At 39.8% G+C, this 15,778-nt stretch overlaps 1 protein-coding gene across 2 annotated transcripts; it reads right to left on the reverse strand.

Annotated features, from left to right (window-relative positions):
* Positions 1–427: 427 nt before the first annotated feature.
* On the reverse strand, positions 428–15,690 carry snx1a (sorting nexin 1a). 2 transcript variants are annotated; one of them, XM_044357051.1, is made up of 16 exons: positions 15,599–15,690; positions 15,354–15,492; positions 12,472–13,399; positions 11,633–11,769; positions 11,300–11,375; positions 10,988–11,031; positions 10,532–10,673; positions 10,371–10,449; positions 10,115–10,190; positions 9,705–9,818; positions 8,417–8,510; positions 6,895–7,100; positions 6,228–6,371; positions 6,024–6,104; positions 5,858–5,929; positions 428–5,001 (listed from the first exon to the last, which is right to left on the reverse strand). In XM_044357051.1, the coding sequence occupies exons 2-16, from the start codon at positions 15,483–15,485 to the stop codon at positions 4,951–4,953; spliced, it is 2,376 nt and encodes a 791-aa protein (XP_044212986.1). In that variant the 5' UTR covers positions 15,486–15,492; positions 15,599–15,690; the 3' UTR covers positions 428–4,950. The 2 variants fall into 2 exon arrangements, with proteins under 2 accessions (XP_044212986.1, XP_044212987.1); XM_044357052.1 differs by lacking the exon at positions 15,599–15,690 and having other exon boundaries at positions 15,338–15,483.
* Positions 15,691–15,778: the final 88 nt, after the last annotated feature.

The following is a 15,778-nucleotide window of genomic DNA, read 5'->3' on the forward strand; positions in this document are numbered from 1 at the left end:
AACCTGTTCTTTAATATCAAGCTACAGCCAGCTGACAGTTAGTTTAGCTTAGCTTAGCATAAAGACTGGAAACGGGGGGAAACTGCTAGCCTGGCTCTTTCCAGATAGTCCACCTACTAACGGCCGACAAATTAACGCGCTCTATCTTGTTGCCCGGCAACCAGCAGAGAAATGTCCTGGTCGAGAAAAAGTTCGGCACATAACCCCGTAAAACCGCAACTGTTACACTTCGGTTTTTGTACGAATTAAACGAGATGTAACGTGTTAATTAGTGAGCTTTATAGCTGCTTGTAGATGAATTTTGTTACCTTTGACTGAGCCTGGCTAGCTGTCTCTCCCCGTTTCCAGTTTCTGTGCTAAGGTAAGTTAAGCTAACCAGCTGCTAAATAAGTGTATTTCCCAATTATTGATGTTTTTCTTTGACAACTGAACACCTGGTCCTGTCTGCTCATGTGATGTGGTGAAAAAAGCTGTATTGGAGTGACAAGTGTAATCATGGTGCTTCATCTCTTTGGTGCTTCTCATGCCAGTGTGCATCCACACAGCGATAATTTTTTTCCCCTAGGACGGCGAGGTCATGACCCGCCCTACTCTGCCTGTGATTGGCTTACCGTGATATTTTAACCCTGACTCTAACCAATCTCTCTCATGATGCTTAAACCTAACTAATGAAGGCAATGAGTACTAGCCAATCAGAGGCAGAGTAGGGCGGGTCATGACTTCACCATCCTAGGAAAGAAAATTGGTGACCTTACATGGGATCAGTACATTTCACTTCTAGCTTATTAAATATTGCAAAAAACCTCCTTGCATGAGCATCCACCTTAGTGAGAAATGACTGATATTCAATTCTTTTATCATAATGAGCTAGATTGCAGTTTGAACTGACTTAATTGTAAGTGAATGGATACTGGCCCTGCCTATAATACAGGTATTATTAAATGTCTCATTCATCATAAAGCATATATATTGAGGTACTGGCCTTGTCAGCAGAAACCAGTCTGAAAACATTCTTCTTTTTGTGTCAGCTCTGTATGATTTAATTTATGTGCATGTTCTAGCCATTTTCACTCAGTAAAGAGTATTTTGGTGGATAATAGCACCTTCTGAAATCATCCATCCAGTGCAACATGTCACATTATCTAGAATATGGATTGGAGCCTTTTATGCATAAATATATATATATATTTTAGAGAGCATGATATGTGCTGGCTGTGTTTATGAGAAGTGGTTGTTATTTATTGATACCTACATTATTCTGTAATATGTTGAAACCATTAACTGCCTGAACTGTTGCAAAAACCTTTGTAGTTTTTTTTTTTTTTTTTGTCATGTTAAGAGTGAGCAAAGACTGTGTTTTGTTTTGTCCGACTGCCAAAGTGAAGCTGAAGCAAGTAGCCAAGCAGTCATGGGATGATGTCATGTGTTGTTTGGGTGCCTCATGTGCAAAGAGGCTCTCATAGTTTCTACACGGCTTCATACTACAGTTTCTTAGTCCCTCGGCCAGGCCAGTCCATCCTCACAGTTTGCCTTCTTAGTTTGAGCCGGTCTTGTTAAGTTTAGCTGGTTGGAGCAACATTGTGGCGTTGAAGTGTAGTGTCATCATGTGTAGCGGTTCACTGGTTCACCGCTGCTTCTGTTTTCTCAGCTGTGTGCAAACCAGGTGCATCGCTGCACACATGAAAAGGTGTCTGGATGTCTGTAACTCTGAATCATATTGTAAATAGTTTTTAATAAATGGTAAAGCAAAGCTGGTACTGAAGCTGTCTGTGAGGAGTTAAGAGTGCTCTGGTGAATGAATAAGAAAAGTTCATTTGAGGACGTTTACAGTTGAATATAGTTAACGACCTAAATAACATTAATGTGTCTTGTGAGGTTACAATCATGCATCAAATTAAATGAGATGTCTGTTACCCTCGTAATAAAGCCCATACCAGCACTTCAACACGAAAGTGAAAGTTTTTCATTCCTCTAGGGGGAGAGAAGTGAAGCAATTCAATTTTGTTCTTTCCTGACCAACAGCAGATTTTTGAGGCAGACACTGATATTTTTAATTTTGTTTTTTCTTTTTAAGGATCCCTTAAATTTGGCTGTTAAGGAATTGTGACCCATAAATGATGGTTTTCTGTTTTACAGCTGAAAAATAAATGTCAGTGGTCTTTGGTGGAAAAACTATGCCCAGTTTCTAAATTACTTTGGACATGTGATTGGCATTTCTGTACTGCAATTTCTCTTTTCAGCTTATAGACGGAAGTGCTGTATATTCTGATACTGATAAATCTGATAAGCTAATATCAGCAGATATAATTGGACTATAATTTTACATGTTCAGGTCTTAATGAGTTTTATCTATGACCTTGTGGACCAGTGGAGACTGTAAAAACAGTACCAGCTGTGTAGTCCTGCAAGTCCAGGGATCCCCAGCAAAAAGGGGAATCACTTATTTTCATTATAATTCCATCCATAAGTAACACAATAACAATATGTATGACTATGTGGGTCATGGGTTTCATACACTTTCCGTAACAAAACATCTAAAAGCAAAACTCTTAACAGATGTGGGACCCTGGTCTAATTTGTGTCAGTTCAGGGGTCCTTGATGTGAAAAAGTTTGAGAACCACTGATCTAGTGTATATACACAGAACCGTGTGTTTCAATTAGGACTGAAGATATCAATGTTACCTGGTTTTGGAATGAACATGATACACAACAGCAATATTTACAGTTTCCAGAAATAAAGAGACTTGAGTCTGATGTTCTTACTGAAATTTCCAAGTGTAAACAGTGCAACTTTAATTGATTTATTTTTAAAAGAAATTTTCTATGACACAGTGCACGTTGCTGACATTGCTCTGCACGTTGACAAGTGATGACAAACGGTATGAAGCTGAACCATCCACAGTTTTCATTCAGCACTGTCTGACAGCATTCATTTCCTCTTAGATGAAAACTAGCATTTGTCTATTTGTCAAAAGAAAAAAAAAAAAAGCTTGTGCAAAGAAATGTCCGCAAGTGATGCCATAATGACAAATGATACGGTGTAGCGTAATCGCTGCACGGTGTGCAAATGTGAAATTAAAGCTGTAATCAAAAGATGGCAGCTCGGCCACGGGTTTGTTACTGTTTGATCGTCAAACTGCAGACTGAGGCATCAGGGAAGCATTTCGGTTCACTATGACATCAGCATGTTTAGTATTTGACATTAATCTCGTCTCTATGAGTCAACATCATCGCTCCTGTCCTGGTGCTTTCTGGACTCCGTTTTAAAAAGGACCATTCCAGTGTTTTAGCATGTTGTTGCCCATTTACTAGAAATCACACACAGTATCATGTAGTGCTGAAATGATTAGTCAGTCAACAGAAAATCTATCACCAACTATTTTGACAACCGATTAATTGTTTAAGTTATTTATTAAACAAAAATGCGAAACATTCTGTTTCCAGCTTCTCAAAAGTGAGGATTTGCTGCTTTTCAATGTTTTATATGACTTTAAATTGAATATCTTTTGGACTGCTAGTTGGACAAAACCCACAATCTGATGTCACTGTGGGAAATCACGACTGGCAATCATTATTTTCTGACATTTTATACATGATTAATCGTCAGTTACAGCCCAAATATTACTGTCAACCACATTTCAAAGCAGGACTCAGAATCCCAACTTCCAGACAGCCACTGGTTTCCAGTTATTTCACTACAGTACACCACACTGCTTGTAGAGACCTGCAGTTTGCTTGAGACGGCAAATTTAAGTAGTAAACATGTCAGGATTTACTGTATTTTGCTCAGGGTTAGTCACTGTTGCTTGGTAATGGCTTAAAAAGCCCTTACTTGACTGATTTGAGAAGTCTGAGCTGCATTACCACACAAATAGTCTCGTATGACATTAACGGTGATGGGTGCACATCTCAAGCAAGTTTCAAGTCTCTGGAAGTTGAGGCTGCCTGCAAGATAAACACAATCAAAAAGCTTTGGAAAGAATGCAACAACAAAAAAAAAAAGAATTTGTAGTAAAAGGCAAAATGATGTGAAAACACCTGTATGGTTCTTAAACTCAAGCCTAACACTCTCGTCATTATGGCTGCTGTGGAAGTAACTGTTAACAAGCCTCAACTGTGTACAACTTTCTCCCAAACTGGATTATATTTGCTGCCCGAAGATAAAACACTACTCGGATTCAAAAGGCACAGACATGTGTAGTTACAAGAGTTAAGTTTGCACAATGATTGAAATCATACCTAAAACATTAAACCCACAAGCTTGACCTACAATGCAACCCTTGACCACAGCTGTAGACTGCTAATCTAATGCCTCTCTTAACCCTGCAACCCCCCCAACCCCTCAGCATCAATAGTACTTTAAATCTGAAAGAAAAAAAAAAACAAAAAACAACAAAACATGGCTGGTACTTAAGTACTTAATCCACCTGGTGGAAGTGCTCGTAATTCTTACTTTAACTGTTTTATCCCTTTGAGTCATTAAAAAGAAGAAACAGAGTGAGAGTGTTGGCCACTTTCTTCATCTGGGTCCCCAGAAATATATGATGAGAGAGCAGCCGCACTGTAAACAATTAACCACTGCTGATGTGAAGGAGCTCCTGATCACATGTCGGAGAAAATCCTGAGAACAACGGACTCGTTTCCTTTCCCTTCTCTAGTGGAAATTAATGGAAATCATTCATCTACACTTTACGCTTTTTCGTGTGTCCATATCTTTGTATATGCAAACTCTTTTCATCTATTAAGAAAATATTTGTGGAAGGTTAAATGAAAATATACAATTATTAATACAATAGAATACAGAGCTATATGTTAAAGGTGATTAAAAAAACAGGTTGATTGTATCTCCCTTTACAATGCACGCATTTTTCCTTGGTTTAAAGGCAAGAGGTAAAGTGTATAAGAAAAAGGCAGCCTGTTTTGTCGTCCAGAAGGCTGGTGCTCGAGGATTAGGCGATTGCTTTTGCTTCTGGTAAGAAAGCCTCCCAGTACTTTATCAGCTGGAGAAGGAAGAGACGACATTTGTCAGGTTCATTATTTAACAAGAGCTGGTCAACATTTAGGATTTACAACTGATGCCTTGTCTAAGAATTTAAAAGGCATCTTTCCTAGTTCTGGATTAACTAGTCAGTAGAAATTTGAATTAACAATTTTGCTGATTCATTATTTACACTCATAAACCTCAAGATTTTCATGAAATTAGATCCAGTTTTTGATACTTTTTATGGTTGGTCTTCAATAACCATTTAATGTATTTTCATTCTGTAATAAACTCTCTACATAGCAGTTGTCATTGTTAGTGGCAGAGTCCACCGTTCCCTCACAAGAGATTCACAGGAAACGATGCGTGTATATAATCCAGTGTTACTGTTTTAAAAATGTCTAACTGAAAACAGCCTCTCAGTTAACTGTTCACATGAGAGCTATATTAAGTTACTACCAATCTAATTCTGACCAAGTAGCTGATCTAAGAGGGTTTGCTGTCCCCAGAATTCTGGGAACCATTTTAAAACTGCACGAGCTGTTACCGCCAGTAACCCTGGGCGTTGTTTCTTTTCCTAAAATATTCCCCTTAAAAAAAACTGTTCACAGGAATATCGCAGGTCATTATGCGTCTGAACGTAATTTCATTCTTTTCACTGTCATAATTCAAAGTTTTACCTTATTCTACTATTGCAATCATGAATGTTTAAGATCATCAGCTAAATGCTCACAACAAATTCAGACATGTTGCATGTAGTTGCAAAACCTTTCTCAATATCACAACTATTTATAAATGAACACCGACTGGTTTGACAAGAAGATTATTGATTATGGAAATATTAAATATTCCTGTTTCACTAGACAGACGCTCACCTGTTGCTGCGACTGAAGCTGAGACTCCAGGTACTGGATGATCTGCCTTTTGAAATTCTTAGCTTTTTCTTTCTGTTAGAGAAGAGAGAGAAAAAAAAAAAAAATTAATCCCTATTGACAGAAGTTTTCAGCTGTCTGGTGACGGATGTGAATGCAGCATCGGTACCTCAAAGCGGACGACTTCCTTGCGCACGGTGGCAGAAACTCTTTCAAAGTCTCTCTCGTACTGTGTCACCTTGGCCTCCCACTGTTAACAAGAAGGGAACATATAATCTCCCATGTTCAAACAATCTTGAATCTTGAAAAGACCACATCAAACTCCAGCCTTGTCTTGTTATTTGGACGGTGTTGATTTTGGCGTGTGTTTTACCTCGGCGATCTCCTCTTTGGCCAGCTGCAGTTTATCTGGCTTGTTGGCCCACAGCAGTTTGGCCTCGACCTCCCTCTTCTTCTGCAACATGGCCTGCGCATCCTGCCAACGCTGCCACGCCTTCATCCGGTGATCAAACGACCCCTGCAGGTCACAAACACACAGAACCGTTTCATGTTTATATTTAGAGGATTTACTGTACATGAGCTATTTATTCAAGGTCCCTATTATAATTAAACCAGACTCACTAAAGGCGACCTTCAGCTTTTGAATATATTGTGTCAGCGGAGTCTGAAAGACTGTACAATTAAATACTAAAATTAATCATTTAATCCATTAATCTGCCTTTCCTTCTCGCTGCATTCTTGAATTACTCACTTTAGTGGCATCATATTTTGTTACTAAACTTTCTGTTCTTTATTTTCTCATGAGGATTAAACACAACTACTTGGACTGGAAGGCTGATTTGACCTGACAGTTTACCATTTTAACTCCCAGAGACAGATATAAAGAACAGTGAACCAAAGCATCATGAAGGTAGGCCTCAACCTTTGTAAAATTTAAATGCTCATGTTCTACATTTTGTGGGAGTTTTATTTCATCTGTCCTTCACTACACAGGATCATTTATGATGTCCAGGAATTAGATTAACATAAATTCTCAGTACCCTCACGGCGCCGAGCAAGCGTATAAAATCCGCGATGAGTTCAGCGAAGCGGAAGGTGTCGTTTGCTGCCTGGTCCTGGTGTAACTGCTCCATCTTGTCCTCCACCTCTGCCAGCTGGGAGAGGGCGCGGGACAGAGCGGTGTTGTCCTCTGCGCTGCCCAGCATGGCCGTGCTTTTGGCAAAGCTCGCCGTGTTCAACGACAGCTCTGGAGGGGGAAAGACAGGCAAATGTTAATGCAACCGCAAGCCTTTTTTTCCTACCGTTTTACTACCAAAAACATGAAATATAGAAGGGGTGATCTGCAACAACTTTCTGGGCGTGGTTTTGTGAAATACTGCTCTGACTGTGGAGCATACATGTCACGACTTGTCCTCAGAGTACATACTTTACAGGTGTTTAGGGAGGTAGAGACATACCACAAGGTTTAAAGATACCCTGTCTGTCATAGGTTTGTCATTTGTGTTTTGATTGGTGCAAACTGTCAAGAAGGCGGGTCAAATATGAGCCAGTCAGAGGGCAGACGCTAGAGAGAGAGAAGAGGAAGGAGAGGGGGAGCTGTGTGCAGCTGATAACAGAACTCCTCTTGTTGAGAGCATGAAAGGTAATTTCTGTCTGCGTTTATTTGTTCACCTAAATGAACTGAAACCAGTTGTGACATACTAACAAATTGGGAATCCTTTCATCAAAGGAGACTTATTGTTGTCTGTACAGCTGCAGCAACTAGTGGATTAATTGTTTAGCTGATCGACAGAAAATTAAATCGCTAAGTATTTTGGTTATTGATTAATTGTAGTAAGTCATTATTTGAGAAAATATGTCCAATTTATCTGATTCCAGCTTCTTAAATGTGAATATTTTCTGGTTTCTTTGGTCGTCTATGATAGTAAACTAAACCTTCGGGTTGTGGATGGTTGGTCGGGATAAAACAGAACATTTGAGTTTGCATCTTGGGCTGAAGAGAACAGTGATCGACATATTTCACCATTTTCTGACATTTCATAGACCAAACAAACTAAATCAGTCAAGAAACTAATCAACAGATTAAATCAATAATGAAAATCATCGTTTGTGGCCCATATTATCTGGAATGTGCAGAGTTTCAAAATGGAATATACATGAATATACAGCAGTTCAAATATCCTGCCGAGAGCAGATGCTGAATCTTTTTAAGGTGAATTTCTAACAGATACCTGCTGCCTTCTGAAGGCTGTAAAGAATCACCAGAGTAAAGGAAAGGTCACAGTATAAGATGCTACTGTAGCTTATCTTTATTCTGTCTCACCTGCATTAAAGCCATAATCACAATAAAACTTTTATTTTTCAGCTGGTTGAAGAATGTAGAATAAAAATAAAGAGCTTTAAAAAAAAAAGCATCAAGCTAGCCTGAGTAATATCTCCTGTCAAAATGTATTTGCCCTGACATCAGGGCATGTTGTGGTGCTGTTCTCATAATGTGACCGATAGGTAATCATGTTAGGAAGCAACAGGAAGTGAAGCTCTTCATAGTTGGACACGGCTAACCTTTTCTGTGGACGACCAGGGATTCGACCAGCGCGTGGAGCTTCCTGAACTGCTGGTCTGCAGACTCCACCTCCTGCAGCTTCTCCTCAAACCACTGCAGCAAAACAAACTGTTAGTACAACTGCAACAACAAGGCCCCGATGTGTTTACAATAACACTGATTCTACATATTGATTTATAAACTTGGCTTCAGTATTTCTGTCAATATCAGGTGCACTGAGGAGGACTGAGCTCTTATGACATTATGACCAAGATTAACTGGATTAAACTGGATAAAATGTATCAGTTATTGTAAAATTATTTCATACTTGTTTGGTTTGTAAGGTGAAATAATTCCCTAAAAAGCAAATTAGCCCTAGAAGTGTCATTTAATTGTATTACTTTTTCAGACTTTCTACATGTATATAGAAACATCAACATGTATACTGTGTAGTTTAAGACATTTCTTTTGCATTTATTCAGCTGAAATATATTTTTTACTTTTATTTAAGGGACTTCTCAGTTCAGTGCATGCATGTATGTGTTATTATTCATACATTTACTGATGGTAATTTCACTCAGTGCTCAGTCACTTTGTATACACCAACTTTTTGACAAACAGGTTCTTTAATCAGTTCACCATTTTGTATCAACATGACTGCCTCACCCTGGGTGTTTAATGAACTATGGCGCCATCCACTAAATATACAGTTTGCCAAATGTTAGCGTGCACCACAGCAAACAAAACAATCACTGGACACACACTAAGTGCCCATCTGTGCTTTCATCTATCAGGGCCGTTCAGGATAAATAGTCGTAACACAAGAACACAAATGAAGTGATCTCGCCCAGTGAAAATTCTTCAAATTAATCATGAAAAACAACAAAAAAAAATGTACAGCTCTGTTCTGACTAATGTCAAGCTTCTCCGGAAAAGAAGTACCTGATATGTGTTGGTACTGTGCTGTTCAGTCTTGCAGCCTGAATGTGTCATCAGTCTTTCGCTGGAAGCTTATACTCATGTTCTAAATACCGAAACTTTCTGCTCTTTTTTTTTTAACGCATTCTTTTGCCTTTATTCAACAGTTGACAGTGGAGAAGCAGACAGGAAACAAGGGGGAGAGTGAGAGGGGTGTGTGACATGCAACAAAGGTCCCCAGGCGCGTTCGACTCGGGAATGTTGCGGTTTTGCTGCTTTTGAGAAAAATTGGTAGATTTCCTCATCACAGAAACCATCTGCTGCATCAGATTTTCTCGGAAATGAAAACTGTTGAGAGCAGCAGGAGTTTGTGTTTACAGCTGAACTCACCACGTCTGATTCATTCATCTTGATGGTCATTTTACTGACAGCATCTGTTGCTTTGTTGATCATTTTCAGGAAGCCGGCGCCGCTCAGAGCCTGGGTGCTCACTGCTCTAGGCAACTGAAGACATACACACACACACACACACACACACACACACACACACACACACACACACACACACACACACACACACACATCACAGCTGTAACACAGTCACTGGCAGACTGTGCTTTCAAAATATAGTAAAACTTCAAATATAAAAAGCAATTGAATAAAAGTAAATGGCAAAAATGTGCTGAAGTTGTGCGCCTGAAGGTTTCATGGTCTAAATGTGCAGGATTTCAGTGATTCAGACAGAAAACTAAATAAATGTTTGTCTCCTAAAAGGCATTAAAGCATCAATTTTGTCCTACTTCGTCTCTCTCCAGGAACTCTCTGACATCAGGATCTTGGAGAAGTGATGGGTGAGTCACCACCCTCTGGAGATACCTGTTAAAATGGGGAAATGGGTATAAAAAACTACTTTCCTCCACTGATTACAACTTCATATCATAATAACTTTACCATTGTTTGGTAGATATTAGATGGACATGAATGTTTTTGTCCAAACTAAAGGCAACCTGAATTGTCATGATGCAGCTTTAATCTCCTTCCTTTTCTAACACTTACCTCTCCAAAGCACCTCTTCTTCGCTCAACAAAGTCTGTAGATGAGGAATCTTCCTTTCCCACCTTCACTTTTGTCATACCTGTGACAAGACCACATGCATTTTCACAACTGATGAGGATTAAACTTCTAGTTACAGCGACAGTTGAAGCAATTCAGCCTACCCAGGATGCTCTTCTCTGGTGGCGGAGGCACGATGAATCCGTTTGGGCCATGTTTTTCAGAAAGTTTCTCATAGAGGCCGAGGAAGTCACTGAAACGTCGCTTCACTGTGAAGGTCTTGTTGCGAAACATGGGCAGTGAGGTCTGAAACAGTGGTCACACAGTTCCTCATCAAATCTCCCTTAAAGCCTTGTGTTGAAACATAGATATTAGTGTATTTGATGTACTTTACAGTATACTATTTGGTGAATCACTACTATAAAATGTCACATAATTCTGATATAACTTCTGTTTGCTTTACGAGAACAGTACCATGGGTGTTTCTCCTACAAAACACTGACCAGCATTTCCTCTATTGACACATTGTTGCCACATATCTGATGAGTAACTGAACTAAGTTCCTCTGGATAAAAGATGGACAACGTTAGATCCGGTTAAACGCTCTGACAGGGTTTTACCTGTGTGGCTACTTTGTAGGCCATGTAAGCGTTCATCCCGTCCCCTGAAACATAAGAAAGGCATTCAATGAGTAGAGGCAGAAAAAAACAGGCACAAATATGATACAAATATTGAGGGACTTGTGTATTTGCTTTATGGTCCTGTTTATATCACTTTTCTCTCCTTCGTTGCTTTGTCTTTTTCAGAAGTTTGAAATAATCAAATGAAGGACTCATGTACCTCAGAATAACCTTTGTCTTATTGCAATGGAAAGAAAAAAACCCAGATAAACATAACATTTCTTAATCAAAACAGAATTAAATAAACCTCACCTATTTTTTCAGGGTTAGTGACAGAGACAAAGATATCAAATTTGTCTTCCTGCTCTTCTTCTTCCTCTTCTTCCAACTGTAACAAATATTGAACAGAGAGTGAAACATTGATCTTCCAGTCACCAAGCACTTCTATTTTACAGTTGACTTCCTACTCTGGTAGGATGACAAACTGCCTCAAAAGTGAATACAAAACAACCTTTTATTCCCGACTTCTCAGAACGCTGTTATATTTTTAAATAAATTAACCGGTGCAGAAATAACAAACAGAACAGTCATTACTTTGTTGCAGTTATACAGGGAATTTCACTCTGGGGTTAGACATGCATGTACCTCGTCCAGGGCAGCAGCCTGAGGCTTGACCAGGCTGGCAGCTGCTGATAGAGAGGGAGCGGATGCAGACGGTTTGGCAGCCGCATCCTTCTTTCTCTCATTCCGCGGACTGTCGAGAGAAAGCTCCACTGTGGCTTCTGTGGGAAAAGAAAAGACACAAATAAAATTACAGTTCAGCCAGATGAACATGGCTTTACTTTTGTTGTAAATTATATCCTCTATTGTTTGGAACAAATTGGAGCATCCTTGCTGGTATATGAAGTGTTGATCAGTCTTTCGTATAATATCGGTGGATGATGATGATGATGATCTTTGGTGGGACAAGAATGGCTGGATGTAAAACTGGTTTTATGTTATGTTGTCACTGAAGTTTTTTGTGAGCTTGTGTGTGGGGTTTAACTGTATGTTTTATGTATTTTCTTATGCTTTTTATTCATGTCTGAGTATGTTTTGTTTTGTATTTGACGGCAAGACAACACTTGACAACAATAAAGTTGAAGCAGGGGTTTAAAATGCTGATCTTGTAATCGTAACATCTAACGAGGGCAAAAATACCAGAACTGTAAAAGAACATAAAGCAATGCCTCAATAAGACAATCTGAGTCATTTAGATTAGATAAATTAGAGCAGATTATCTTATAACTTCTAACATTTTTGATTTTTGAAACAGGATTGAACCCCACATTTTCATCCCAGGCCTTTGTAGTTGTTGGTGCACATATGTTAAGTCATGTTAACTCGATTTTCACTTGAGAAAGTTTCATAAAAGCTTTGTAAAAAGCTAGTAGGTGAACTTTGGAATATATGACCACAGATAAATCCTGTCAATAAATCCCCACCTGCAAATATATCCGTGTCTTCTTCAGAGTGGACTCCATTAGTCTTGGCGTTGACACTGCTGGGCGCCGTGACGATGGCTTCCTCAGTGAAGATATCAGCAGGCTCTGCCTGGTTACTCTCTTGCAGAGGCCCACTTATGCTGCTACCAGCGCTAACAGCAGCCTCGGTTGTGACAGATTTGTCTGTCTGCTCTTTACTGATGGTTTTCTTTGTGGTGGCACCCAGCGGCTCACTGAACAGATCCTCGTCAGGTTCACCGAAGAGGCTTTTCTGTGGTTGCTTGGCAGATGTAGTCTGCAGTGGTTCTGCAAACAAGTCGCTTCCGTCATCTTCAAACAGGTCTGACCTGGTGCTGGGCTTTTTGGCCTCTGCGGGTGGAGGATCACTAAGAAGGTCAACGAAAGGGTCAAGAATTTTGTCACTGCCAGGTGGTTGTTGTAAAAGGTTTTCAGACAAATCGCTGCTGATGTCGATAATCGGAGCAGTGAAAGTTTCTTTTACTTCCTGTTGAGCGTCACCAGGGGGATCTGTGACACTGCTTGTCACTTCACTTTTATCTGTTTCTACTCCGACAGTAACATCTGCAGACACTACTTCCTCTCGCAGCGCTTCAGTTTCACTTCCCAATATGTCAACAAATTCATCTGAGGGTTCATCTAGAGGGATTTCAGTTGAGTCTTTTGCTGCATCTGCAGCAGCACTTACAGCTACAATTGTGTCATCAGGAGTCATCAGGTTGTTTGTTAGGTCGACAAAATCATCCGAGAGCTCGCTGACAACTTCACTGGCTGGTTTGGTTTCTGTTTGGCTGCTGATGGGTTCAATTAATGGGTCATTCATGATATCGCTGGGAGGATTCATTAAAACATCACTGGGCTGAGTAGCAGATGGTAGTGTGGGATCCATTTCGGTCAGTGGAGCGTTGGTCTGTAGATAGGGAAGAAAAGATATTATGTTTTGAACAACATACTGCTGAAACTAACAGTTATCCATCTGTTCATTCTTTTCCAGATTCAGAATATAGTGAAAAATGCCCCATCACAATTTCACTGAGCCCAACCATCACCTTGGGCATGTTGGTTGGAAGTTGGTTTAGGTGAAGTAATCAATTACTCACCACCCATAGCCTAATATGCCAGACAAAAAAAGTACGCTTTGGGCATTTAAAAAAAAACAAAAAAACAAGACTTAAAACGACTAATCCACTATCAAAATAGTTGGCGATTAATTTCCTGTTGATCGATTAATCGTTGCAGCTCTGCTCTTGTATGTATTTTCACTAAAATATTGCTTAACACATCACTTCTACAAAATAAATCAACTTAAACCACCATCAACCACATAACTATTTTAAAGGGTCTTTAATGGATTGTACCAAATATTCAAAGGTTTTAATAGTTGTTAGGACAATGAAACAGGTATAAACATATTGAAATAGTTTTCAGGATTATCTGCAGTAGATAAATGGGGAATAAGGCTGCCGGTTCAGATTTATTACTGAACAGCTTGATGTTTGCTTACTCATTTGTATGGTACTGTTCAACTTGATTCTGAGAAAAACACTATTTTTTGTCATTCCAAGCTACTGGGTGTGTGTAGCTGATAATAAAAATATTCCTTTAAAATCAAAAAGTAAGTATGTTGTAACTTAAGAAAAGCAATGACAGGTTTTGGGCATACACTTTGGGCGTATGTTTTATCAAGGTGAGTAATACTACATAAAGTGTTTCTTGACACAGCGCGACAGTGTTTAATCAAATGTCAAATGCACAGTTAAAAGGCCAGATTGATCTATAATAAACTGATTAACACAGCTCTTTTCTGTTGGAAGCCACTCGGAATCCACATGTGACCTCTACCTGGTACATTTCCAAACATTACTTCAGCTACAGGCAGTTAAATGTAAAATCCACAACTGCTGAGTAATGTTTTCCATGCAGCAGTGAATGCAGCGCTCAAAAAAAAAAAAAAAAAAAAAAAAAAAAGAGTCAAAGACAGCAACTTTCCTATCTGTCCTCTGAACTTTGACTGTAGGAAAACATCCGGGTTCTGACCATGTGACCACAGCTGACTCACATGACAGCAGCCTTCCCGAGCCAGCTTTTTAATCCTCATTCAAAAACAGCCTGAATTTGAACCACTGATACACCTAAAGTAATACAATCCCCTCTATGGTAATGTCAACTTTTACAGTCAAAGCACACAGACATAATCCCCTGCAGATTGCTATGATTAGACTGCTTCTTGCTGCATGCCTGGCCTAAAAATCTGCACATCCAGAATGCTGCTGAGGAGGAGGATACCTTCAGATTTAGGACGACGGTGCAATTTCAACCTGAGACTATTCAACTCTATGAAAATACCAAATATGTTATGCACAATCATCATCCTTCTACTATAAACCAAATAGAAAGCGCGTTACATCAATTTCTGGTTTCCCAATCGGGATCTGATGAAAAAAAAAATCACAGCTAGGCAGTTCTCCATACTGCAACTTTTTAGGGACGAAAATCAATAATACAAATGATGTTTGCAGCCGTGTCAAGGACCACCAAAAGCTGCTAAAAGCTAACGTCAGTCGTAAGTAGGACAGATTTTCTGCATCAAAACAAGTACACTGCATTGATAATTTAAGTTAAAGTAAATGCTGCAATTCAAACATTATCTGACATGACAGTTGGCAAAGTCGACACTATTTACTTAACGTTATTCCTACGTTAAAAACAGCTAAATGTTCCTCTCAAAACTTTTGCTCATTAGCTTTCTTCGCTGACGTTAGCTGACTGTGTAAGTTAGCCGTTAATGTCAGTTAATGTCAGTTAGCCATATCCGCGGCGGCTAAACTCGCGTGAAATGACCGTTAACCTCATTCAGACGTTACCGCGCTCATGAAGAGGTCGTCCCCGTCGTCTTCATCACTGTCTCGGCCTCCTCCGACGTCTTCAGCGTCCAGAACATCTTGGTCCTCCGAGTCGGGGAACGGAGGAGGACTGCGCTCCGAACTGGTCGCCATCTTCAATCTAGTTTTTTAGAAAACACAAGGGGAGGTAACGTCAACCAACGGCTGCCCTCTCTGCTCTCCGCTCGGACGGACGCGTCTGCTTTTATTTAGCTGCTTGCGTTCACCTCTCGGCTGCTCATGTGACGATAAAGCACGGCTGTGTTTCTGGCTCAGTGTCTTGTAAGTAAACCACACTGCCTGGCTGACTGGGAGGACGCTGTGGACGTGCGAACGGCCGCTGTCTTCTTTCCACTTCCTGGTCCTCCTTCTTGACAGGTTAGCTTAGCAGCGAGCTCGGCAGTCAT

Source organism: Thunnus albacares, chromosome 7 (genome assembly GCF_914725855.1).
Source record: "Thunnus albacares chromosome 7, fThuAlb1.1, whole genome shotgun sequence".
Lineage (NCBI taxonomy): Eukaryota > Metazoa > Chordata > Actinopteri > Scombriformes > Scombridae > Thunnus > Thunnus albacares.